Below are 26,832 nucleotides of genomic sequence, written 5' to 3'. Positions count from 1 at the left end.
TGGAGGTCTCCTCCAACCTAGCCAGTTCTGTGATTTGATGATTCTATGTGCAGCCAGGTGCATTATTTTGTTATATCTCAGCAGATAGAATCATAGAATCAACCAGGTTGGAAGAGACCTCGAAGCTCATCCAGTCCAACCTAGCACCCAACCCTATCCAGTTATCTAGACCATGGCATTAAATGCCTCATCCAGTCTTTAAGATGAGAACAATCTTTATGGCAGGGGCTGTTGTCAAAGGACAAGGGGTATGGATTTTAAACTAAAAGAGAGGAGACTGAAACTGGGTATAAGGCAGAAACTTTTACACTGGAGGTGATGAGACACTGACGTAAGTCACCCAGAGAGATGGTAGATGTCCCATCCCTGGAAACACTCCAGTTCAGGGTGGATGAGGCTGTGTGCAACCTGGTCTTCAAGAAAAGCCTGGATGAGGCACTTAGTGCCATGGTCTAGTTGATTGGATAGGGCTGGGTGCTAGGTTGGACTGGATGATCTTGGAGGTCTCTTCCAACCTGGTTGATTCTATGTTCTATGATTCTCGTTGAAGATGGCCTCGTTAACAGAAGATGGGTTGCATTAGATGACCTTTAAAGGTCCCTTCCAACCCAACCCACTCTGTGAATATGCACATCAGAATGAAGTGTAGTTTCTCATCTTGAAAGGGGAAATCACAGCATGGTTTTTTCCTTGTAGTTTATGTAGTAGTGAGAAAATATTTGCTGTGTTTTATCAAAATGGGATTGTTTTGGTAGATAATTGAATGTTAAATGCAGAAATGCTTATGGCTGTGAAAATTGTATCTAGGACATTGAATCCTTGATGTCTGAGGGCAACAAATCTCGAACTGTGGCTGCGACCAACATGAATGAGGAGAGCAGTCGGTCCCATGCAGTCTTCAAGATTATCCTCACCCACACACTCTATGATGTGCAGTCAGGGGTAAGTAAAACAAGTTACAAGGTCCAGCTGTTAATCTTGATGTGTGTCTCTTGCTTTAATATATTTCATACAGTCATAGAAATGTTAATTGGAAGGGCCTTCAGGAGGTCTAAATTGGCCCGGCCAGTCAGGTTAGCATTGGCTTTCTCTGGCTCATAATGCAGGGTTCTGCACTTTGGCTACAACAACCCCAAGCAGCACTATAAGCTGGGGACAGAGTGGCTGGAGAGCAGCCAGGAGGAAAGGGACCTGGGGGTACTGATAGATAGTAGCTGAAGATGAGCCAGCAGTGTGCCCAGGTGGCCAAGAGAGCCAATGGCATCCTGGCCTGCATCAGGAACAGTGTGGCCAGTAGGACAAGGGAGGTTATTCTTCCCCTGTACTCAGCACTGGTCAGGCCACACCTTGAGTGCTGTGTCCAGTTCTGGGCCCCTCAATTTGAGAGAGATGTTGAGGTGCTGGAAGGTGTCCAGAGAAGGGCAACGAAGCTGGTGAGGGGCCTGGAACACAAAACCTATGAGGAGAGGCTGAGGGAGCTGGGGGTGTGCAGTCTAGAGAAGAGGAGGCTCAAGGCAGACCTCATTGCTGTCTGCAACTCCCTGAAGGGAGGCTGTAGCCAGGTGGGGTTGGGCTCTTCTGCCAGGCAAGCAGCAAAAGAACAAGGGGACAGAGTCTCAAGTTGTGCCAGGGCAGGTCTAGGCTGGATGTTAGGAGGAAGTTGTTGTCAGAGAGAGTGATTGGCATTGGAATGGGCTGCCCAGGGTGGTGGTGGAGTTGCTGTGCCTGGAGGTGTTCAAGAAAAGCCTGGATGAGGCACTTAGTGCCATGGTCTAGTTGATTGGTTAGGGCTGGGTGCTAGCTTGGACTGGATGATCTTGAAGGTCTCTTCCAACCTGGTTGATTCTATGATTCTATGTGCCTGTACCCTGATGTAGGGAAATCAGCTTTAATTAATTTGTAAGTGAAAATCTGTTTTTTGAAATGGAAAGTGAAAATTCAGGTCCCAAGTGGCAGCTGACCTTCCAGAGGATGCAGGAAAGATCTCCTAATCCTAGACTAAACTAAACAAACAGCTCTTTTTGAGCAACAGTGTTCACAGAATCACAGAATTAAGCAGGTTGGAAATGACCTTCGAGATCATCGAGTCCACCCTATCACCTAACACCTTATAATTATCTAAACCATGGCACTAAGTGCCTCATCCAGTCTCTTTTTAAACACCCTCAGGGATAGTGATTCTGCCACTCCTCAGGCAGCCCATTCCAATGCCAATCACTTTCTGTGAAGAATTTCTTCCCAACATCCATCCTAACCTCCCCTGGTGCTGCTTGAGTCTGTGTCCCCTCATTCTGTCACTGATTGCCTGGCAGAAGAGCCCAACCCCACCTGGCTACAGCCTCCCTTCAGGGAGTTGTAGACAGCAATGAGCTCTGCCCTGAGCCTTCTCTTCTGCAGGCTGCACACCCCCAGCTCCCTCAGCCTCTCCTCACAGGGCTGTGCTCCAGGCCCCTCACAACCTTGTTGCCCTTCTCTGGACATATTCAAACACTTCAACATCTTTCTCAAATTGAGGAGCCCAGAACTGGACACAGTTTAGTACAAGCTAGGAGAAGAAAATAAAGATACTATGTGTAAATGCAAAATAGAAGAACACCTGAGTAACCACCTGGTAATCCCCTTCAAGAGGTTAATTCATGCAAATATATATAAATTATCAAATCCATAGGCAGAGACAAACATTTCCCTGCCCATGGCAGGGGGGTTGGAACTAGATGATCTTGGTGGTCCCTTCCAACCCTGACTGATTCTGTGATTTCAAAGACTTTTGCATTGTGTGACATGAGTATTCTTGTTTGTGTGTGTCTGTGTGTATATATATATGTGAAAGTGTTTTTCTTTGCATCTCTTTATAAGTAAATATTCCCTGAAGGGGCAGGTGAAATAAATTTATGTTGATGTTATTTAATCCCTCACAGAAAAGGGTGACAAACTAAAAATGAAATAGATCTTCCACACCAAATCTCTTTGAGCTTTGTTGATAAATTCTGCCTTTGGGTAATTCTTTAATGTCTTCAAAGCCTTGGAGAAATGTTCAGTGCCCAAGATGCAGTCTAAGACCTGTAGATGCTGAAATATCAAATAGAATGTAAAGCCTAATGAGCATTTGGATTTGTTTTCCTCTTTCTTAGTCTCCAGCAATATTACCCAACCAATTTTCCTTGTTTATGTGAATTTGTTTTGCCTTTGCACTTCATATCAGCAATCTTAATAAGCTCCTTTATCATTCTGTTTTTACTGTAGCTGTGCTGCATCTTTGTCATACATATTTGTTTGTGGTCTTGGGCAGCCTGGATGCAAAGTGGTAATTCTGATAGTCTGTCCTTTTTCAGCAAGGACAAGTGCAGAGTCCTGCACCTGGGAAGGAATAATAAGCTGCACCAGCACAGGCTGGGAGGTGATTTGCTGGAGAGCAGCCCTGTGGAGAGGGACCTGGGAGTGCTGGTGGCTAACAAGTTACCCATGGCACAGCAATATGCACTTGTGGCCAAGGCCAATGGGATCTTGGGGTGTATTAAGAAGAGTGTCCAGCAGATCAGGGGAGGTTCTCCTCCCCCTCTACTCTGCCCTGCTGAGACTTTGTCTTGAATACTGCCTTCAGTGTTGGGCTTCCCAGTAGAAGAGGGACAGGGACCTGCTGGAGAGGGTCCAGTGGAGGGCTATGAGGATGCTTAGGGGATTGGAAGGCTGCCTTATGAGGAGGGGCTGAGGGACCTGGGACCTGGGAGAAGAGAAGACTGAGAGGGGATTTGATAAATGTTTATAAACATCTGAGGGCTGCCAGGAGAGAGGGGACAGGCTCTGCTCACTGCTCCCTGGGATAGGACAAGGAGCAATGGTCCATCTGTAAGCAGAAGAGGTTCCAGCTCAAGACAAGGGGGAACTTCTTTACTGTAAGGGTCCCAGAGCACTGGAACAGGCTACTCAGAGAGGTTGTGGAGTCTCCTTCTCTGGAGCCTTTCAGTGCCTGTCTGGATGTGTTCCTCTGTGATCTGTGCTAGATTGTGTGGTGCTGCTCTGGCAGGGAGGCTGGACTCGATGATCTCCTTGGGTCCCTTCCATCCCTGATATCCTGTGATCTGTGATCTTCCAGTGCCCATTTTGTGAGTTTCTGGCACAGATGTCTCTATTTTCCCATCTGCTTGTTCTTTCAGCCCTGGGAATGACATGTGTCAGCATGGCCTGATGGCCACATGCTATTGTGAGAGTGACATTTTTGAAAGCCTATTGGTTCTAATTATCCTGTTCACTTAGGGTAATGCAGCACTTTGCAGCTGTGATACAGATATGCCAGAGCTGCAGATGCTGCAGCAGAGCACGATGTGGGCAAACCCTTCTCCAAGACAGTATTAGCTCTTTGGCTTGAAACTGGTGTACAAAATTCAGGAAGTGTTTTAGAACATTGTTTTGGGTCAAATGAGATGAAAGGATTTGTAACAGAATCTGTGTAACAGGTTTAAATACTTGCACAGCTTGGATTGCTTACTGGCAGGCTGTTGGGGTGCAGGAGATTTCTGCAGCTGTAGTCATTTTCATAAATTATAAACAGTTTCTGGTCCTCTTCATTCTTAGTCTCTGAAAACAGAGGAAGCTGGGTAGGTTGTGGGGTCTCCTTCTCTGGAGCCTTTCAAGGCCTGTCTGGATGTGTTCCTCTGTGATCTGGGTTAGATAGTGTCATCCTGCTCTGATAGGGGGGTTGGACTTGATGATCTCCTTGGGTCCCTTCCAACCCCTGACATCCTGTGGGCCTGTGAATATCTGGGAGTTTTAGGAGGCTGTTTTCAAGGAGGATTGTAAACCTCATGTGTTTGTTACTCATTGGCCTGTATTGCCCCTGGATATGTTCTTGGTTTAATATTTTACTAATGTGCCCTGTGTACTTCTCTGGAGATTTCTCAGGTGTCCTCAAGTCATGCTCAGGGGTGACCTCATTGCTGTCTACAACTACCTGAAGGGAGGCTGTAGCCAGGTGGGGTTGGGCTCTTCTCCCAGGCAAGCAGCAACAGAAGAAGGGGACAGTGTCAAGTTGTGTCAGGGGAGGTCTAGGCTGGATGTTAGGAGGAAGTTGTTGTCAGAGAGAGTGATTGGCATTGGAATGGGCTGCCCAGGGAGGTGGTGGAGTCTCTGTGCCTGGAGGTGTTGAAGCCAAGCCTGGATGAGGCACTTAGTGCCATGGTCTGGTTGATTGTCTAGGGCTGGGTGCTAGGTTGAACTGGATGAGCTTGGAGGTCTCTTCCAACCTGGTTGATTCTGTGATGCTATGTTTCTAAGATATTAGTGTGTCTTATTTCATTTCAAGGCCTCCTACTCTTTCTGGAGCAGCATCTTGTGAGTTATCACAGAAAATTGTTCAAGTCCAACGACTTTCCAAACTGTTGGAGCAGCTGTAGAGATCCTACAAGACATGAAGCTTGACTCTTGTTTGAAAATACCTCGAGCTATGTAACTTAAGTGAACTAACAGCAGCTGTTCTCTGGTTCCTTTTGCAGACATCAGGTGAGAAGGTGGGCAAGCTGAGTCTGGTGGATTTAGCAGGTAGTGAAAGGGCAACAAAGACTGGTGCTGCAGGAGACAGGCTGAAAGAAGGAAGCAACATTAACAAGTAAGATTCTGCAATTGTTTCTTCTCTTCTTTGTCAAAACAATCATGACTGCTAGTTCCAACCATCTTGCAAAACAGAATAAAGTCATTTTAAGTTGTTGAAGCCAGTCTCTTCTTCCCTTCCTTCTCCTCCTGACATACAATACTCTTAGACGTTTGAGATCTCTGCCTGCTTGAAATGGAAGGTAGTTTTTGTTCTGTACTTGTGTTTCTGCAACTACCACACAATTGTTTTGTGAAGACCTGATCATTAAGGCTGAAAAAAAACCCAGAAAGAAGGAGTAGAGCTTCTTTGTAGAAAGAATGGTCAAAACTCTGCTAGGAACTTATTCCTTGGAACTCATTTTTTGGGACAAAGTGGCTGTCTAAATATGCTTTTGATTTATGAATTGTTATACTTGTTAATGACTGCTTCTCTCTGCAGATCCCTCACAACTCTTGGGCTGGTCATTTCTGCCCTGGCAGATCAGGCTGCTGGCAAGAACAAGAACAAATTTGTTCCTTACCGTGATTCTGTGCTCACTTGGCTACTTAAAGTAAGTACTCTGATCTTGGAAGCTTTTTGGAAGAGAAGTAAAAGGAAAGAACAGGAGAGAAGAGTCCCACTGAACTAAAGAAAATGCTGCTCTTTTGCCTTGTTTTCTCATTTTGATTCTTGAGAATAATTGTCTTTGGAAAAATCATCTGGGGTATCAGCATGGTTCTGTTCCATAAAGCTTTGAGCTGTGTGTTGGTATTGCAGATTTCAGGAGCATGTGCTTGACAGCTGAGGCTAAAGTGTCAGTGCTGTTCAAGCATAAATTGCTGTTTCCTTGCATTTTTCTTTTGACTATTGCTGTTCTTGCCCTCTACTCAGCGCTGGTCAGGCCACACCTTGAGTACTTGTGTCCAGTTCTGGGCTCCTCAATTCAATAGAAATGTTGAGATACTGCCTCATCCAGTCTCCTTTTAAATACCTCCAGGGATGGTGACTCCACCACCTCCTCAGGCAGCTCATTCCAATGCCAGTCACTCTTTCCATGAAGAATTTCTTCCTAAGATCCAGCCTAAACCTGCCCTGGTGCAGTTTGAGACTGTGTCCTCTTGTTCTGTCACTGGGTGCCTGGCAGAAGAGCCCAACCCCACCTGGCTACAGCCTCCTTTCAGGTAGTTGTAGACAGCAATAAAGTCTCCCCTGAGCATCCTCTTCTGCAGGCTGCACACCCCCAGCTCCCTCAGCCTCTCTTCACAGGGCTGTGCTCCAGGCCCCTCACCAGCTTCGTCGCTTTTCTCTGGACATGTTCCAGTATCTCAACATCTCTCTTGAACTGAGGAGCCCAGACCTGGACACAGCACTCAAGGTGTGGCCTAACCAGTGTGAGTACAGGGGCAGAAGGACTTCCCTGGTCCTGATGGCTACACTATTCATGATTTCATGGCCACCTGGGCACACTGCTGGCTCATGTTCAGTCAGCTGTTGACCAGTACCCCCAGGTCCCTGTCTTCCTGGCTGCTTTCTAGCCACTCTGTCCCTAGCCTGTAGCTCTGCTTAGGGTTTTTGTGGCCAAAAGTGTGGCACTTGGACTTGTTAAAAGTCATGGTGTTGGACTGTGCCCACCCATCCAGCCTGTCCAGGTCCCTCTGCAGAGCCCTCCTGCCCTCTAACAGATCAACACATGCTCCCAACTTGGTGTGGGCTGCATGGGCTGCATAAAAGCCCCATATTGTTAACTCTCAGTTATTTGTGTGTCAAATGAAAAGGCAAGCTGTTGGTTCTGTTGTTGCTCTGTAGACAGGCTGTAAACCAGGGTTGTCTGATGACAAAAACCTTGGGAGTGGAAGCTTGATTTTAGGTGTAGTTATCATCTGGATTGCTTGCTTGCCTCAAAGATGGTTTGTCTTTCTCTTGATTGTCTTTCCTGGTACAGCTTCATTGGTCTTGGTTGATTTGGATTTTGAAGGATTATTGAATTAGGTGTCCTGTGCAGATGGCTTCAGTTTTGTTCTTGTAATCTGTCATTTTGTTAACATTTTTCATCATTTGACTGCCAGGATGTTTTGTAACTGTGTCTCATTGAAATGCTAACTTAGCAAGTTTCTTTTTTTCCTCCTTCACTCTGCTTTATTGTTACTGAGGAGCAACTAAGGTAGAATTGTTTAGGCTGTAAAAGACCTTTAAGGTCATCAAGTTCAACCCTTAACCCAGCACTGCCAGGTCACCACTAAACCATGTCATAGAATCATAGTCAGGGTTGGAAGGGGCCGTAAGGATCTTCTAGTTCCAACCCCCCTGCCATGGCCACAGACACCCTACCCTAGACCAGCCTGGTCACAGCCTCAGACAGCCTGGCCTTAAACACCTCCCTGGGCAACACATTCCAGCCTCTCACCACTCTCCTGCTCAACAACTTCCTCCTCACCTCCAGGTGCTAGGTTGGACTGGATGATCTTGGAGGTCTCTTCCAACCTGGTTGATTCTATGATTCTATGCAGATGAGGCTCGGCAGAGCTCTGAGCAGCCTGAGGTAGTTAAGAATGCCCCTGCTTACTGCAGAGGAAGTTGGACTAAATGACCTTCGAAGGTCTCTTCCAGCACAGACCATTCTATGACCTTGGAGGACTTTGCCAACCTTAATGATTCTGTAATGCTAAACATCACAGGTACTGGGCATCAGATAGTGCAGGAGCACATAAAAATCAGAATGGCATCACAAAATGAGTGTCTCTGCTTTCCTACACTAAAATAAATCCTCCCTTCTCAGTGCTCCTTGCCCTAAGGCCTTTTTACTGTTTAAATCTATTTTTGCCTCTGTATATCTACACTGAGTGCTGAATTTCACAAGTGCTTTTTGGCTCTCTCTAAAGGAGCTGGGAACAAAACCAGCACTCAGTCAGCTTCGCTTTGCTCCGGCTGCATGTGTGCTTGGCTTCCCGATGCAGCTGTAACAGGCTGAGCAAGCAGAGTGGAAACTTTCCCTAACGAATTTCTAGCCTTGCTGTTGGAATTAGTTATGCTGTCCCTATTGCTAAACAAACCCAGCAAGCAGAGTGAAATTCCTGTTGAGCACCTGTCTGATGCATTGTAGCTGCGATGACGACGGCCGCGCACCGCACATGCTTTAGCTCCGCAATAGAGGCACACTTTTGTTCTGCCTCCTTTCAAGCAACCCTTCTTTGTGTCTTTAACATCCAGCTACATTAAGTGCAAAGAAAAGGCTTTGGGTTTTTGGTTTTTTTCTTTTTACAAACAAGCTCATTGAAGAGAAGCTTTGTTTTGAAAGGGGAAAAAATTAAACTTATTTATTTGAAGATCAAAGAAGGAATTTATTCATTTAAGGAGGCTTGTTTGTAGAAGCTATGAGTCTCTCTAGCTTTCAACTTCTAATTATAATGCTGAAGCAGAGTAAATATGTTCTAACACTAAGAATATCTGTCATACAGGGTCTGTCTATAAGTCTGAGACATGATGAGGCCTTGAGCAGCCTGCTCTAGTGGGAGGTGTCCCTGCCTACGGCAGGGGTTTGAAGCTGGGTGATCCTTGAGGTCCCTTCCAACCTAGACCATTCTATGATTCATTCTATGAGTGAAGGTCAGGAGGTCTCAAGATCTAACAATTTTGTTTAGTTTTATGGAGGATCTTTAGGGAAAAGTACCAGGTGAAAGATAATATTGCAAGATGTGATGGTTTGGGTGTTCCCCACCTCTCCCCACTTCAGAAAATTACCCAGACTAGACTCAGCAGATCTGGAAATTGAATGAAGCTTTGTATTTACAGCTTAGCACAAGATACAAGCAGATATTGACAATCTATACAGCTATAGACAAGTTAAAAGGTAATACAGAAACATAACAGCCCTCCCAGAAACCTGAGTCCCCAGCAGAGGCTCTCAACCACCCTTCCACCTTCTCCCACCCCTCTACCTTACCCAAGACTTTGTCTTATGCTCAGGGTAGCTTGGAGGGTTGGCCAGGGGGTTTAGGAAACAGATGAATTAGTCACACAGACAGCAGGTTAGGTTAGAGAGAGAAGTGCAGCCCACAAAGCCCAGACAACAACTCTGTTGTCTGTATTTATGTTCTTGTTCTTACACATGTCAGCAAAACTATGAGTGCAGTAGACATCACTATTGTTTCTTTTTCACAGCCTGTAATCTAATTCTTCTCACCAAAAGATTCTAGCTAGGCTCAAACTAGCACACAGGAGCAGGCTCAAAGCATGGCATGTATAGATTTCCCATTGGAATGGGCTGCCCAGGGAGGTGGTGGAGTCACCGTCCCTGGAGATGTTCAAGGAAAGCCTGGATAAGGCACTTAGTGCCATGGTCTGGTTGACTGGCTAGGGCTGGGTGCTAGGTTGGACTGGATGAGCTTGGAGGTCTCTTCCAATCTGGTTGATTCTATGATTCTCTGATCAAGTTATGTGTAGGGAGCAAAATAGCTTCTTGGTTTTATCAAATTCTATGAGCACAAAGATCCTGTTGTAGCATTTTAGTCAGAAGCCCTCCACGTCTTGCTGACTGAAACTTCTAATCTCTACATTTGATTTTCATGCCATTCATAGTGCAAAAGAAGTCTGGGTTAGTTTAGCCTTAGAAAGAGAAAACTCTTCACTGAGAGGACACAGCCTCAGGCTGCGCCAGGGGAAATTTCGGCTCGAGGTGAGGAGAAAGTTCTTCACTGAGAGAGTCATTAGGCACTGGAATGGGCTGCCTGGGGAGGTGGTGGAGTCGTCGTCCCTGGGGCAGTTCAAGGCAAGGTTGGATGTGGCACTTGGTGCCATGGTCTAGCCTTGGGCACTGTGGTAAAGGGTTGGACTTGATGATCTGTGAGGTCTCTTCCAACCTTGGTGATACTGTGATACTGTGATTGGACACTGGAATGGGCTGCCCGGGGAGGTGGTGGAGTCGCCGTCCCTGGAGCTGTTCAAGGCAGGATTGGACGTGGCACTTGGTGCCATGGTCTAGCCTTGAGCTCTGTGCTAAAGGGTTGGACTTGATGATCTGTGAGGTCTCTTCCAACCTTGGTGATATTGTGATACTGTTATTTCCATTCTCCGTGTGGTCTAAGTTGCCTGAAGAGGTAGCCGATGCCTCCATCACTGGAGCAGTTCCAGATCAGGTTAGATGGAGCTCTGAGCAGCCTGATCTAGTTGAAGGTGTCCCTGTTTACTGCAGAGATTTGGATTAGATGAACTTGAAGTGGCCCTCCCCACCCAAACCATGCTAGCAGCCATTTTACATGCCCAGAGACAGCAGAGTGCTACAGCTGCAACCACGAAGCAACATCAGTCTGTGTGGTCAGTGCTTGCCAGACCACTGAAGCAGCCAGATTGCTGTCAAACTGTTTTAGTCATCACCCAGGAAAAGAAAAGAGTCTTAAGGAAATACTTAAAGGGGTGTTTTAATGATTGCTAGGGAAAGCTCCATGTGTGCTTTGTAATTGCAATGGCCAGACAAGCAGCTAATGCAGTCAGATTGGTCTAATGGCAGCGCCTGACCTACATTTCATGGGTTACTGAAGATGAGAAAGTTAATAGCATGGTTCATATCAGAAAGGAATATTGGGTAAAACCAGACAACAACAGCAAAACCAACACTGAGACCAAAAAAAAAAAACCCACCAAGAACCTGACCCCCTCCAACCAACCCAAAATCACAAAACAAAAAGAAAAATAACCTCCCGTCCCAACCAAACAGAAAGCCCCAACCAAAGAGTTGCTGCCTAATTTAAACCAGAAGGCTTTCTGATAGGCTGACCACAATTGTAAGCTGCAATTCTGTGGTTGATAAAAAGGTTGAATGTCCTTTCTTTTTTCCCCCACCTTCCTTTTTTTCCTCTCCCATTTCTTTTTCCACCCCACCTTGCTTTTTTCCTCCCCCGCTTCCTCTTTCCCTCCTTCCTCTTTCCCCCCTTCCTCTTCTCCTCTCTTCCTCTTCCCCCCCTTCTTCTTTCTTCCTCCTCTTTCCCTCCCTCCTTTCCCCCCCCCTCTTTTCCCCCTCATCTTTCCTCCTTCCTCTTTCCCCTCCTCCTCTTCTCCTCTCCCCCTCTCCCCCCCTCTTCTTCCCCCTCTTTCCCCTCTTCCTCTTTCCCCTCTTCCTCTTTCCCCTCTTCCTCTTTCCCCTCTTCCTCTTTCCCCTCTTCCTCTTTCCCCTCTTCCTCTTCCCTCTCTTCCTCTTCCCTCCTCCTCTTTCCACCCCCCTCCTCTTCCCCCCCACTCCTCTTTCCCCCCTTCCTCTTCCCCCGCTCCTCTTTCCCCCCACTCTTCTTTCCCCCTTCTTCTCCCCCACCTTCCTCTCCCCCCCTTCCTCTTCCACCCCCCTCCTCTTCCCCCCTTCCTCTTCATCCCATTCCCCCTCTTCCTATTCACCTCCCTTCCTCTTCCTCCCCTTATCCTCTTCTCCCTCTTCTTCTTCCCCACCGTTCTTCTTACCCCGTCTTCTTTCTCCCCCTCCCTCTTTCCCCCCTTTACTTTTTGCCCTCCCCACCTCCTTTTGCCCCCCTTTCATTTTTGCTCCCCTTCCCTCAGGCACTGCCTTACAGGAATGTGATTTCACACCCTTCTTTCTTACATAACTCAAGGTAGATTTGTGAACTTTGTGAGTGGGGGTAGGGAAAGGGGACCCCATTCTGAAATGTTTATAAGGGAAAATTAAGTACTTATTGGTGGAATCTCACTTTCAGTCCTTAAAATGTTCTAGATTCATTGTGATATTTCCTGAGTTCCTTCAGTACTGTCTGAGAAGTTTAGTACTGAAGCACTTAGATTTCTGGTTTGTGAATCTGAGTACTAAACACAGATGGAAACCTTTGAAGCCCTTAGCAGGCACCAGAGAGTCCCCCAAAGGGACTATTTTCATTCCCATTTCAACCAAAACTGATTCTGAAAGCCAAGAATGACATTTTCTAAATGTACTTTGAAACACCCAACCAACCAGACTGAAAATAGCAACTTTGCTCTTGTGAGACCCCACCTGGGGTACTGTGTGCAGCTCTGGAGCCCCCAACTCAAGAAGGACTTGGAGCTAACTGTTGGAGTGAGCCCAGAGGAGGCCACGAAGATGCTCAGAGGGCTGCAGCAGCTCTGCCATGAGGACAGGCTACAAGAGTCTGGAGAAGAGAAGGCTTCAAGGAGACCTTGTAGTTGCCTTCCAGTATCTGAAGAGAGCCTACAGGAGGGCTGGGGAGGGACTATTGACAAGGCCTTGTAATGACAGGACGAGGAGTAATGAGTTTAAACTGGCAGAGGGGAGATTTAAACTGGATGTTAGGAAGCAGTTGTTTGCAGTAGGGGTGGTGAGACACTGGCACAGGTTGCACAGGGAGGCTGTGGCTGCTCCCACTCTGGAGGTGTTCAAGGCCAGGCTGGATGAGGACTTGAGTGACCTGTTCTAATGGGAGGTGTCCCTGCCTAAAGCAGGAGGTTGGTACTAGATGGTCTTTGAGGACACTTCCAACCTAAACCCTTCTATGATTCTATTCTATGATTTCTACATCTCAAAATATTAATGTTGGACCAAACAGCTCTTGTAATAAAGTTTCTGTTATTGGTTGCCCCCATCTGCTCCCAACCCGAGGTTGTTATTCACTCTGTGAGTTCATTATCTGAGTAGAATGTTTGCCAAGTAGAATGTAGCCAAGAGAGCCAATGGCATCCTGGCCTGCATCAGGAACAGTGTGGCTGGCAGGATGAGGGAGGTTATTCTTCCCCTGGACTCAGCACTGGTCAGGCCACACCTTGACTGCTGTGTCCAGTTCTGGGCTCCTCAATTCAAGAGAGATGTTGAGGTGCTGGAACATGTCCAGAAAGGGCAACGAAGCTGGTGAGGGGCCTGGAGCACAAATCCTATGAGGAGAGGCTGAGGGAGCTGGGAGTGTGCAGCCTGCAGAAGAGGAGGCTCAGGGCTGACCTCATTGCTGTCTGCAGCTCCCTGAAGGGAGGCTGTAGCCAGGTGGGGTTGGGCTCTGCTGCCAGGCAAGCAGCAACAGAAGAAGGGGACAGAGTCTCAAACTGCGCCAGGGCAGGTCTAGGCTGGATGTTAGGAGGAAGTTGTTGGCAGAGAGAGTGATTGGCATTGGAATGGGCTGCCCAGGGAGGTGGTGGAGTCTCTGTCCCTGGAGGTGTTCAGGAAAAGCTGGATGAGGCACTTAGTGCCATGGTCTGATTGGTTGTCTAGGGCTGGGTGCTAGGTTGGACTGGCTGAGCTTGGAGCTCTCTTCCAACCTGGCTGATTCTCTGACTCTATGATTCTACGATTTCATAATATTTACTGCTTTCCAGGATAGCCTTGGTGGCAATAGCAAGACTGCCATGGTAGCCACAGTGAGCCCAGCAGCAGACAACTATGATGAGACCCTTTCCACACTGAGGTACGCAGACCGGGCCAAGAACATCGTGAACCACGCGGTGGTGAACGAGGACCCCAACGCTCGCATCATCCGCGACCTCCGCGAGGAAGTGGAGAAGCTGCGGGAGCAGCTCACCAAAGCAGAGGTACACCTTTTGGGCTCAAGGACTGTGATGGGCTGAGAATGTACCCTCCCCAGATAAATTTACCACACCACCTCTGATTGTTTAGAAGAAAAGGAAGCTGTGTATGTACAGGAAGGTAAATTTGTAAGCATGTGCTCCAGTGCATATGGACAAAATTCTACTTACAAGTAGTTACCATTTGGAAATAACCCAAGGGACCTCACAGGGATCTCCCTGAATTGTTCCTCAAATGCCCTGGATGAAAGCCCAAAGGGGCTAACAGCCACCTTCTACTACTGTTTAATATTGATCAGGGGTTCAATATTGATCAGGGGTGATCTTGTTACTGTCTGCAGTAACCTGAAGGGACATTGTAGCCAGGTCGGGGGTGGCCTCTTCTCCCAGGGAACCAGCAGTAGAACAAGGGGACACAGTCTCAAGTTGTGCCAGGGTAGGTATAGGCTGGATATGAGGAAGAAGTTCTTCACAGAGAGAGTGATTTCCCATTGGAATGGGCTGCCCAGGGAGGTGGTGGAGGCACCGTCCCTGGGGGTCTTCAAGAAAAGCCTGGCTGAGGCACTTAGTGCCGTGGTCTGGTTGATTGGATAGGGCTGGGTTCTAGGTTGGACTGGATGAGCTTGGAGGTCTCTTCCAACCTGGTTGATTCTATGATTCTATGATTCTAATATCTTTATTGATGATCTGGATGAGGGAATCGAGTCCATCATCAGTAAGTTTGCAGATGACACCAAGCTAGGAGCAGCTGTGGAGCTGTTGGAGGGTAGGAGAGCCCTGCAGAGGGACCTTGACAGGCTGGATGGGTGGGCAGAGGCCAATGGGATGAGATTGAACAAGGCCAAGTGCAGGGTTCTGCACTTTGGCCACAACAACCCCAAGCAGTGCTACAGGCTGGGGCCAGAGTGGCTGAGAGCAGCCAGGCAGAGAGGGAGCTGGGGGTGCTGGTAGAGAGTAGGCTGAAGGTGAGCCAGCAGTGTGTCAAGGTTGCCAGGAGAGCCAATGGCATCCTGGGCTGGCTCAGGAGCAGTGTGGGCAGCAGGACAAGGGAGGTTCTTCTGCCCCTGGACTCAGCACTGCTCAGGCCACCCCTTGAGTGCTGTTTCCAGTTCTGGCTCCTCAATTCAAGAGAGATGTTGAGGTGCTGGAAGGTGTCCAGAGAAGGGCAGCAAGGCTGGGGAGGGGCCTGGAGCAGAGCCCTGTGAGGAGAGGCTGAGGGAGCTGGGGGTGTGCAGCCTGCAGAAGAGGAGGCTCAGGGCTGACCTCATTGCTGTCTACAGCTACCTGAAGGGAGGCTGTAGCCAGGTGGGGTTGGTCTCTTCTGCCAGGCAAGCAGCAACAGAACAAGGGGACACAGTCTCAAGCTGTGGCAGGGTAGGTCTAGGCTGGATGTTAGGAGGAAGTTGCTGCCAGAGAGAGTGATTGGCATTGGAATGGGCTGCCCAGGGAGGTGGTGGAGTCGCCATCCCTGGAGGTGTTCAGGAAAAGCCTGGCTGGGGCACTTAGTGCCATGCTCTAGTTGATTGGCTAGGGCTGGGTGCTAGGTTGGACTGGCTGAGCTTGGAGGTCTCTTCCAACCTGCTTGATTCTATGATTCTACTCCCCCAGTAAGAAAACCAAGAAGGCCACAGCTTTTGGTTGCTCAGCCAAGGTTAGTGCAGGCATCGGCCAGTGTGGAGGAGTTAAGGAGCAAACCAGACAGGAGGCTGAAGCAAACAAGCTGTAAATTGTTTATGCACTCACTTTTTATCCCAATTAGCAAACCAATGAATAATGTAGATCTTATTATTCCTATCACAACCAATGCTCTAATTTATTTACATTGTGCACTGAGCTTTCGGGAAGGTCCTGATTTCTCACTTGGAAACTAGTACAAGTAGCCAGTAAGTCCTTAAGTTCTCATTGTCAGGACTTACAGGAACTACTTAGCTTCAGTAAGGGCAAGTGTAAGGTCCTGCACCTGTGGAGGAGTAACCCCATGCACCAGTACAGGTCTGTATAATGTTTGCTTGATTGCTTACAAGCTTTAACTGTTCTTAAGTGAACCTTTACAGGGGTTAGGCAATAGTATGAATATCTACTTTGCTACCTCAGTTAAAGATTGAGAGGAGCATGCCTTAGATTTCAGATGAAGGCCAAGAACTGGTGCAGCTCTGAGTTTTGTCCTGAAATGTGGCAAAGCAATGATGACACAATCCATTCAGTTTGGACGTGGAAAATGGGACTGCTGCAGTGTTTGCCTCAGGAGGTACGCAGGGAATGCTGGCTGTGACACTGGAAATAACTCTTGGGTTTTGGACTGTTCTCATTTAAGCTGCCTAATATGCTAAGAACCTGGAAAAGCTTTTACCACTTTCTTGAATATATTTCTAGTTAAATATCTAAAAATTCCTCTAAACCCAACCACAAACCTAACAGGACTCTGAAAGATGCAAAGACTCCCTGCTTGTTTGTTTCATCTGTGAGCACTGATTCCAAAATAATGGCAGCTTTCCAAAGTAATGAGGTAGTGTTTCCTAAATATGAAGTCATAAATATTTCCTTCTCCAAGCATTCTAATCCCACCCTAGTTGTCATCTCAATGGCACTGACAAAAAGCATGGGGAAGAAGAAGTGTAGGTGGTTGTTGAGAGGCTGCACACTAAAGGTCAAATCCCATATTCCCTGCCTTGTTCTCGTTTCGGTTTGTTGCATTGGTAGCCCATCTCACTGTTGTTGAAGAAATCTGCTTAAGTCAGTTGGTTTGTTTATGTGAACAAAGCCTTGACCTTTTATGACAGTCAGGTTTCATTTTCAAAGCTCATTTCCAAATATAGAGGTTGCCAAGTTGTGGGTTTGTCTTCTTAACTTTCACTGTCAGTAGCCTTTTTTCTTCTGAGCAACCAAGGCAAGCAGCACTTGACAGTTTGCCTTCCTTTTCCTCCTGGAAGAGTAAGGCATTATCCTCTTGCTCCCTTTTCTTTTTTCAATCCACACATTTTGATCTTCTCTTGTCAAAGTTAATTCCACATGCTTTAATTTGTCTGTAACAAGGCCACCAGCTTCTCCTTCCTAAGCTGGCAATTTAACTGCTGTCAGCACAGAAGCACACCTGCTGCTCTGCCTGTGAATCTGAACCCATATATCTGCTGCTTTTATAAGCATTGTAGGGAGGGAAAAGAATTGCTAAGCTCATTTTACAGTTAAAGGACATTAAAAGGTGAAGCATTTTTGCCCCAGGTCCAAATAAATGGACAAACAAGACTTAGACTTGAGAGTCTTCATATTCCTTTATGAAGGCATCATCTTCCTGTCCAGCACCTTTACATTGATCAGGTTTTATCAACCATGCTAAATCTTTGCTCTGCAGATTACCTTGGCTTTGTTTTCTTTCCTGTGTGGACTTCACATTCCCTTTTCCCCCTGTATTTAGATATTTGAGATTGATTAACCAGAAAAGGACTACATGGGGCATAGCAGCTGACAGTGCCTAGACTGTTGTGTATTGAGGCAGAGGAAATTCCTGTCTTAAAGCAGGATTTTCCACTCCTGACCCTCCTTTTCTTGCATGAACTGCAGGCCAGATTCCTGTGGGGACTCCTTGGTTTTGTGGTAAGGGAGTATCTGATGGAGAATGATGTTTGCATTGTTTAATTTGCATTGCATAAATACCTACCGGCCAAAACCATTTCCATCATGTTAGCAGTAGTGCAGTAATGATGTAAGGAAGTCCACAGGCTTCCTCTTCAAGACAATAGAGGAGGAGCATGGCAGTACTGACACTGGAGGAAGTAAATATAGGTAGTATGAAAATGGTAAAGTCCTTTCAGTTGTTGCAGTGATTGATGAGTGTTGAGGGCATCTCTTATGCTGAAAGGCCTTTGGGTTGATTCTGTGATTCTATGAAAACAAAATTAGAGCTGTGATGTACTAGCAAGGAAAACTAAATTCCAGTGTCCAGGAGCATGTTGTAAGGCTGCTTTTGACATCTATATGCAGAGGTAGGTAACCACAACACTTTGGATGTCTTGGTATTTGCTGTAGAAGGAAAAAAAATCACACACCCACCAGGCCATAGCAAAATGAACAATAAACATCATTTGATTGGGTGGCAGTTTAAGTGACTGGGATGTTCAATGCCTCCTGCAGGGACAAGCTGAGAGAGCTGGAGTTTTCCAGCCTGGAGAGGGCTCTGGGAAGGTCTTATTGCAGCCTTTCAGTAATTAAAGAGGCTGATATGAAAGCTGGGGACAGATTTTTTTTAGCAGGGCCTGTTGTGACAGGACAATGTGTGATGGTTTAAAACCCAAAGAGGGGAGATTTAGACTAGATACAAGGAAGAAAGATTTAGACTAGATAGAAGAATGTGGAGAGACTGACCCACATTACTCAGAGAGGAGATAGATGTCTCCTCCCTGAAACTATTCTAAATCATGGGCAGTGAGGCTCTGAGCCAGCTGAACTAGTTGAAGATGTCCTTGTTGACTGCAGGGTGGTTGGACTAGATGACCTTTAAAAGTCATTTCCAACTTGAAACACTCTGTGAGTCTGTGTTTTTGAGGGAGAAACAGCTGAGATGATGGTGGCCAGATCAGCAGTATCTTGAGAAGCAAGATTGTTTTAGATATGAGTCATCTGGGATGCTTATATTGGTATGGGGATGAGATTAGTTTGCATCTGAATATCTCTGTGCAAATCTGCTGGTGTCATGTAATTGGTTTGCACTAAAGTACATGAAGTACACTTTATATATATATAAAGTCTATGCTCCACTTTAGCATCTGTACTTGAAACTAATTACATGGAACTTTAGATGGATTCTGCATTTTCATGTAATATGTGTTTTAAACCCCTCTTTACTTACTGGTAAGTATGCCTCAGAAAAGAAGCAACATTATGTTTCCTTTTTCCCATAGCTCTGTGTGACAGCAGCATGAATAAAGCAAAGCAAAGCACAAGAAGCTGAGCTTTTCTTGGTCTATTTCTGCAGGCTATGAAATCACCAGAATTAAAAGAACGACTGGAGGAATCAGAAAAGTTGATTCAGGAAATGACTGTCACCTGGGAAGAAAAACTAAGAAAAACTGAGGAGATAGCACAGGTTTGCTGGTTCCTTCCTGTTTTTTTTTCCCTCTAAATTTAAAGGCAAAATAGAATTGTTTTCTTTGTCTGTCAGTTCACAGAGATTGTCTGATTCTCTCCCCACGTTTATGGGTAAGTAGGTCAAGCTTACTGCCCTTTTGAAAAGCTTCACTTAATTCCCCTGATAGCTGGGTGCCTCCCAGATTACTGTTCCAGTGACAACAATAAATTGTCACTGTATGCAAATAGAGATGTTGTTTAAAACAATAATAATCCACGGATGAGAAGATTATAGGGATTTTATATTCTTCAGACAGTGAAATTGCTGTTTGTGATGGAAGATGGAGTGGTGAGAACATTAAATGCAAGGCTGTGTACAGCATGCTTCAGTACCCAAGGCAAAAGGCATTCAGAGCATTAAAAAACAGAGCTGTTCAGGATCCCTGCATCTTCTACAGGATCACAGGATATTATGGGTTGGAAGGGACCCAAGGAGATCATTGAATCCAACCCCCCTGCCAGAGCAGGACAATCCTATCTAACATAGATCATAGAGGAACACATCCAGACAGGCCTTGAAAATCTCCAGAGAAGGAGACTCTATGACATCTCTGGGCAGCCTGTTCCAGTGCTCTGTGACCCTTCCAGTCAAGAAGTTCCCCCTTGTGTTGACGCAGAACCTCTTTTGTTGCAACTTACACCCATTGCTCCTTGTCCTGTCCCAGGGAGCAGTGAGCAGAGCCTGTCCTTCCCTTCCTGGCAGCCTTCAGATATTTATAAACATTTATCAAATCCCCTCTAAGTCTTCTTTTCTCCAGACTAAGCAGCCCCAGGTCCCTCAACCTCTCCTCATAAGCCATGTCCTCCAGTCCCCTCATCATCCTCATAGCCCTCCACTGGACTGTCTCCAGCAGATCCCTGTCCCTCTTCAACTGGGGAGCCCAACACTGAACACAGTGTTCCAGATGAGGTCTCAGCAGGGCAGAGTAGAGGGGGAGGAGAACCTCCCTTGATCTGCTGGACACACTCTTCCTAATACACCCCAGGATCCCATTGGCCTTCTTGGCCACCAGGGCACATTGCTTTGCCGTGGTTAACTTGTTATCCACCAGGACCCCCAGGTCCCTCTCCACAGGGCTGCTCTCCAGCAGATCACCTCCCTTCCTGTACTGCTGCAGTTTATTCTTCCTCCCCAGATGCAGAACTCTGCACTTGTCCTTGTTGAACTTCATCTGGTTCCTCTATGCCCAGCTCTCAGTCTGTCCAGGTCTTTCTGGGTGGCCACACAGCCTTCAGCTGGATCAGCCAAGCCTCCCAGCTTGGCATCGTCAGCAAACTCACTGAGCAAGCACTCTGTGCCCTCATCAGTGTCACTGATGAAGATGTTGAACAGGACTGGCCTCAGCACTGATCCCTGGGGGACACCACTGGTCACAGCTTTCCAGCTGGACCTGGCACCATTGATCACCACCCTCTGAGCTCTATCTTGCAACCAATTCCTAACCCACCTCACTGTCCACTCTTCCATCCCACACTTCCTCAGCTTGCTCACTAAAATGTGTACCTTTTGCCCTGATATTTAGGGCTTAAGACCTTTAATTACTTATGAAGGTGATGATGAGATTGTGCATGACACTTCCAATCCTTACTACCCAAATGTATCTGCAGTAGGGAGCTCGTCAGGGGGAGGGCTGTTGGGAAGTGACAAATAGCTTGTAATACATATGGGGAAAACAGAACCTCTGATGAAAAGCCTTCTTGTGAATGACATAGAACAGACTGTCTTTACTTTAGTTTTAAAGATCCATTGTCCAAAAGCAAGGCCACATCTTGAGTATTGCATCCAGTTCTGGGCTCCTCAGTTCCAGAGAGATAAGGAACTACTGGAGAGAGTCCAGTCAAGGCTACAAAGACGATGAGGGAACTGGAGCATCTCTCTGACAAAGAAAGGCTGTGAGGGACCTGGGGCTGTTTGTCCTGAAGAATAGAACAGTGAGAGGGCATCTTCTTAGTGCCTACCAATATCTAAAGAAAGAATGGGGGTCAAGAGGATGGGGCCAGACTTTTTTCAGTGGTGCCCAGTGACAGGACAAGGGGCAGTGGGCACAAACTGGAACACAGGAAGTTCCACCTGAATGTGAAGAAAAGCTTTCCTTTGAGGATGCTGGAGCCCTGGAACAAGCTGTTCAGAGATGTTGTGGAGTGTCCTTCTTTGGGGGCTTACAAAACATGCCTGGGTGTGATCCTGGGCATGACCTTCCAATGTCCACCATTCTCTGCAATACTGCTTGTGACTGTGAGGGCTTCCTGACTTTCAGCACAGATTCAGACCAAGAGTTTTTCTGCCTGTGCAGAAGGATGAGTAATAATAATACTAATGATAATTTCTGCTGTCAACCTACACAATAATTTCAGGACATTTCAAAGTGTTTGAGGAGGATGCAAAATTGAAGTAATGAGCTCAAAAGACTAAGTCTGCCCTAATGTTTGCATGTAGCTGCTTGCTTGAGCTCTCCTCCTCTCTGCCTCTGAATTCTCAGCATATCTTAGTGTTTTGGTGCTGGGAATTTCATGAACTTTGCAGCTATGGAAAATTTGGGTTATTTTGGAGGAGGGACAGTTGTTTGTACAGTATAAGGCTGTTTCAAGACTACTTGGAAGCCAGTGGAAAAATCTTTCTGCCATCATCTTCAGTAGGTTTGCAGAGGCCCAAGGTTAAAGACATTTATATCATGGCTTCTCAAGCCATTTTTGTTTTGACCAGCATCCACCTACATGGTGGAGAATGGTGCCACACCCAGTTTGCAGCCAGTCACTTGTGCTGTTCCCCAAGGACCAGTGCTGGGCCCAGTCCTGTTCAATATCTTTATTGATGATCTGGATGAGGGCATCGAGTCCAGCATCAGTAAGTTTGCAGATGACACCAAGCTAGGAGCAGCTGTGAAGCTGTTGGAGGGTAGGAGAGCCCTGCAGAGGGACCTTGACAGGCTGCATGGGTGGGCAGAGGCCAATGGCATGAGGTTGAACAAGGCCAAGTACAGGGCTCTGCACTTTGGCCACAACAACCCCAAGCAGCACTACAGGCTGGGGCCAGAGTGGCTGAGAGCAGCCAGGCAGAGAGGGACCTGGAGGTGCTGGGAGAGAGGAGCTGAAGCTGAGCCAGCAGTGTGTCAAGGTTGCCAGGAGAGCCAATGGCATCCTGGGCTGGCTCAGGAGCAGTGTGGCCAGCAGGACAAGGGAGGTTATTCTTCCCCTGCACTCAACAGCAGCAATAAGGGTTCAAAGCTTTCAAGACAACAAATAGGCAATTTTTCACATTTTCAGTGAGAGTTTGACATACTTTAAATGTATTTGGAATGTATAAATTACCATTAGATCTTGAGCAGAAATTAACAGCAACTGGCTCATTTTCTTTAAATTAAGCTAAATGAATCTTATGAGATTTAGACTGGGCCAAGCCCTCCTTTGGGCAACACATTCTTTATCTCACTAGGTAATAAGGAATGAACTTCATTCCTCTGAAGTGAACTTCAGAGTCTGGCATGAATGACTGGAAGAGAGACCTTTGACATCACACTGCAATTTTCCCTTTGTTCTTTGTTTTTCCCCCTCTGTGATAGTTTGAAGCTAGCTGAAATATTTGGGTGAGAAGAATTAGATGCTAGGCTGTGAAAAGGAAACAATGGGGATGGTTACTGCACTCATAGGCTTGCTGAGATGTATAAAAGCAAGAACATAAATATAGATAACAGAGTTGCTCTCTGGGTTTTGGCTGCATCCCTTCTCACTCTCTAACCTGCTGTCTGTGTAACTAATCCCTCTGCTTCCTAACTCCCCTGGCTGACTCTCCAGACTCACCTTGAACGTAAGGCAAAGTCTGGGGATAAGGTAAAAGGGTGGAAAGGAGGTGGAAGGGTGGTTGAGAGCCCCTCCTGGGTACTCTGGTTTCTGGGAGGGCTGCTGTGTTTCTCTATTACCTTTTTAACTTGTGTATTTCTGTCTATGGCTGCATATATTGTAAGTATCTTCTTGTATATTGTGCTAAACTGTAGATACAGCTTCATTCTCTCATTTCCAGCCACTGAGTCTAGCCTGGGTGATTTCCTTGTGTGTGGGAGGGTGGGTAACACCCAAACCATCACACCCTCTCTCTCTCTCACACACACACACATGGCTTTTCCCCATGAAGACATTATGTTGGTTTTGTAAGCATGTGGGGACACAGGATAAAGAAAACAAAGATCAAGATGTGGTTGCTGTTCTTTGCAATTTTAATCAAGATTAGACCTGCTACAACTCCAGTGCTAAACAGAGAGTTACACTGCATACTGTGACACACTGTGTTTTAATGCAAAGCAAACTGATGGGTAAAGGTCAGAACCTTAATAAGCATTCCAGAATGAATCCTACAGAATCTCTGCTAATTTTTACTTCAGCTTCAGCATCGAGGGCAAAACACTGTGGGTCTCTTGTATTTTTCTTTAACTCCTTTTACCCTCCTCTATTTCTGCTTCCCCTCAGTAATTCTATAAGAAACCTCTCATGTTTGTATTTTACATGTTTGCTGCTGTGGATAGTGAGTCTCATTTCAGTTTCTTTATCATCCTGGAAACAATCTCACTGGTTTTGGTAGAAGAATCCCTTTCTGTTCTTAAGTCACAAATGTTTAATGTTCCTCTTTCACTGCTCTAGTCTTCCCCCAAACACTTCCCTTTGAGAGATGTACATTTTTGCACAGTAATGCTTTGTTGTTGAATTCTATGAAGTCTATTGACAAGAACAAAACCCCATCCAAAATGCTCCTATTCTTGTTCAGCAGGAAGTGTTATTTGCATTACTTAAATAGCAGGTTGCCAGTTTTTTGTCATTTTGATTGCTCTGGAATAAAAGATAGACATGGAGCTTGACTTGGCAGGGCTTTAACCTAACTTGTTGCTTTTTAGCTCAAAAGAGGAAAATAAAGGGCTCTAGAGATGTCTTTGTGGTAGCATTTTGCTGTTCCAGTGAGGTCATGGAGAAGCTCCTACAGTACCACAGTGTGCTGCTCTCGGTTGTCTTCCTTTTGCGCTGGGACGACGCAACTGTGTGAGACCACAGCACGTAGCTGACCGAGAGCAGAGGTGGAAGGACAAGAGGAATTAAAGATATCCTCCTCAAAGCTTCATAAGACAAAGACACAGTGCAGAAGAGTTATTTTTTTTTTGGCAGCAGCTTGTGGCTTTGGCAGATGGGAATGGTTTTTTGAAGGGCTGCACATCGCTCAGACAAGTTCGTTTTTCTTGATGGCTACTCTCTTGCAGGAGCGTCAGAAACAGTTGGAAAGCCTTGGCATCTCCCTTCAGTCTTCTGGGATAAAAGTTGGGGATAACAAATGCTTCCTGGTGAATCTGAATGCAGATCCAGCTCTCAATGAACTTCTGGTGTACTATTTAAAGGTAAAAATAAATACTTGAGACGTATATAGTGGTGGCTTTTTAAAATAGATGTGGGCATCTGATGCCATTGGCAGAGGTGTGCTTAGGGAATTTTATATGTAAAGCATTCTTCTGTGTTCACTGCTGCAGTAAAAATGAATGGAACCTCCTTAGTTCAAAAATGCTGCAGTAAAAATGAGTAGAACCTCCTCAGTTCAAAAATGATTCAGTAAAAATGAGTAGAACCTCCTCAGCTCAAAAATGCTGCAGTAAAAATGAGTAGAACCTCCTCAGTTCAAAAATGATTCAGTAAAAATGAGTAGAAACTCCTCAGTTCAAAAATGATTCAGTAAAAATGAGTAGAAACTCCTCAGTTCAAAAATGCTGCAGTAAAAATGAGTAGAACCTCCTCAGCTCAAAAATGATTCAGTAAAAATGAGTAGAACCTCCTCAGTTCAAAAATGATTCAGTAAAAATGAGTAGAAACTCCTCAGTTCAAAAATGATTCAGTAAAAATGAGTAGAACCTCCTCAGCTCAAAAATGCTGCAGTAAAAATGAGTAGAACCTCCTCAGCTCAAAAATGATTCAGTAAAAATGAGTAGAACCTCCTCAGTTCAAAACTGCTGCAGTAAAAATGAGTAGAACCTCCTCAGCTCAAAAATGCTGCAGTAAAAATGAGTAGAACCTCCTCAGCTCAAAAATGCTGCAGTAAAAATGAGTAGAACCTCCTCAGCTCAAAAATGATTCAGTAAAAATGGGTAGAACCTCCTCAGTTCAAAACTGCTGCAGTAAAAATGAGTAGAACCTCCTCAGCTCAAAAATGCTGCAGTAAAAATGAGTAGAACCTCCTCAGCTCAAAAATGATGCAGTAAAAATGAGTAGAACCTCCTTAGTTCAAAAATGCCTCAGTAAAAATGAGTAGAACCTCCTTAGTTCAAAACTGCTGCAGTAAAAATGAGTAGAACCTCCTCAGCTCAAAAATGCTGCAGTAAAAATGAGTAGAACCTCCTCAGTTCAAAAATGATTCAGTAAAAATGAGTAGAACCTCCTCAGCTCAAAAATGCTGCAGTAAAAATGAGTAGAACCTCCTCAGCTCAAAAATGCTTCAGTAAAAATGAGTAGAACCTCCTCAGCTCAAAAATGCTTCAGTAAAAATGAGTAGAACCTCCTCAGTTCAAAACTGCTGCAGTAAAAATGAGTAGAACCTCCTCAGCTCAAAAATGCTTCAGTAAAAATGAGTAGAACCTCCTCAGCTCAAAAATGATTCAGTAAAAATGAGTAGAACCTCCTCAGCTCAAAAATGCCGCAGTAAAAATGAGTAGAACCTCCTCAGTTCAAAACTGCTGCAGTAAAAATGAGTAGAACCTCCTCAGCTCAAAAATGCCGCAGTAAAAATGAGTAGAACCTCCTTAGTTCAAAAATGCCTCAGTAAAAATGAGTAGAACCTCCTCAGTTCAAAACTGCTGCAGTAAAAATGAGTAGAACCTCCTCAGCTCAAAAATGATTCAGTAAAAATGAGTAGAACCTCCTCAGCTCAAAAATGCTGCAGTAAAAATGAGTAGAACCTCCTCAGCTCAAAAATGATTCAGTAAAAATGAGTAGAACCTCCTCAGTTCAAAACTGCTGCAGTAAAAATGAGTAGAACCTCCTTAGTTCAAAAATGCCTCAGTAAAAATGAGTAGAACCTCCTTAGTTCAAAAATGCCTCAGTAAAAATGAGTAGAACCTCCTCAGTTCAAAACTGCTGCAGTAAAAATGAGTAGAACCTCCTCAGCTCAAAACTGCTGCAGTAAAAATGAGTAGAACCTCCTCAGTTCAAAACTGCTGCAGTAAAAATGAGTAGAACCTCCTTAGTTCAAAACTGCTGCAGTAAAAATGAGTAGAACCTCCTTAGTTCACACCTAACTGAGCATGGCAAAGAAGAATTGGGGATTTGGTGGTTTTGTCTTTTGAAAGAAATCTAGAAGTGTGCTTTTGGAAACACTTTCTGCTGGTTTGGGGTTAGAGTGGGGTTTTTTTGGGGTGGGGAGGGGGTGTGTGTGTGTTTGATTTTGGGCTTGTTTTGTATGGGTTTGTGGGGTTTGTGCCAACTTTCACAGGGTTTCATGCAGAGAATTGTTTTATGTCATGGTTGGGTGTATCAGTGATCAGCTGTTTCTTCTGCACATGTGGTCCAAATTCTGACTCCTTCAGTTTATAAACTGCAGGTTTATTCCTCTTCATGCAACTTGACAGAAATGCACATCAGGGGCTCAGGGGGGACCCCATTGCTGTCTGCAACTACCTGAAGGG

The 26,832-nt window shown here is 45.7% G+C and overlaps 1 protein-coding gene across 3 annotated transcripts in view; it reads left to right on the top strand.

Moving 5' to 3' along the window:
• Positions 1-26,832, top strand: part of KIF13B (kinesin family member 13B) — a 190,703-nt gene that overhangs the window by 80,282 nt on the left and 83,589 nt on the right. For all 3 annotated transcript variants that reach the window (XM_064146678.1, XM_064146679.1, XM_064146676.1), the window contains exons 8-13: positions 808-942; positions 5,490-5,602; positions 6,026-6,137; positions 13,859-14,071; positions 19,035-19,145; positions 24,427-24,561. In XM_064146678.1, coding sequence (XP_064002748.1) covers positions 808-942; positions 5,490-5,602; positions 6,026-6,137; positions 13,859-14,071; positions 19,035-19,145; positions 24,427-24,561 — 819 coding nt within the window. The remainder of the gene's footprint in view (positions 1-807; positions 943-5,489; positions 5,603-6,025; positions 6,138-13,858; positions 14,072-19,034; positions 19,146-24,426; positions 24,562-26,832) is intronic.

Source organism: Pogoniulus pusillus, chromosome 7, assembly GCF_015220805.1.
Source record: "Pogoniulus pusillus isolate bPogPus1 chromosome 7, bPogPus1.pri, whole genome shotgun sequence".
In the NCBI taxonomy this organism is placed as follows: domain Eukaryota; kingdom Metazoa; phylum Chordata; class Aves; order Piciformes; family Lybiidae; genus Pogoniulus; species Pogoniulus pusillus.
This window is presented reverse-complemented; position numbering and strand designations above follow the sequence as displayed.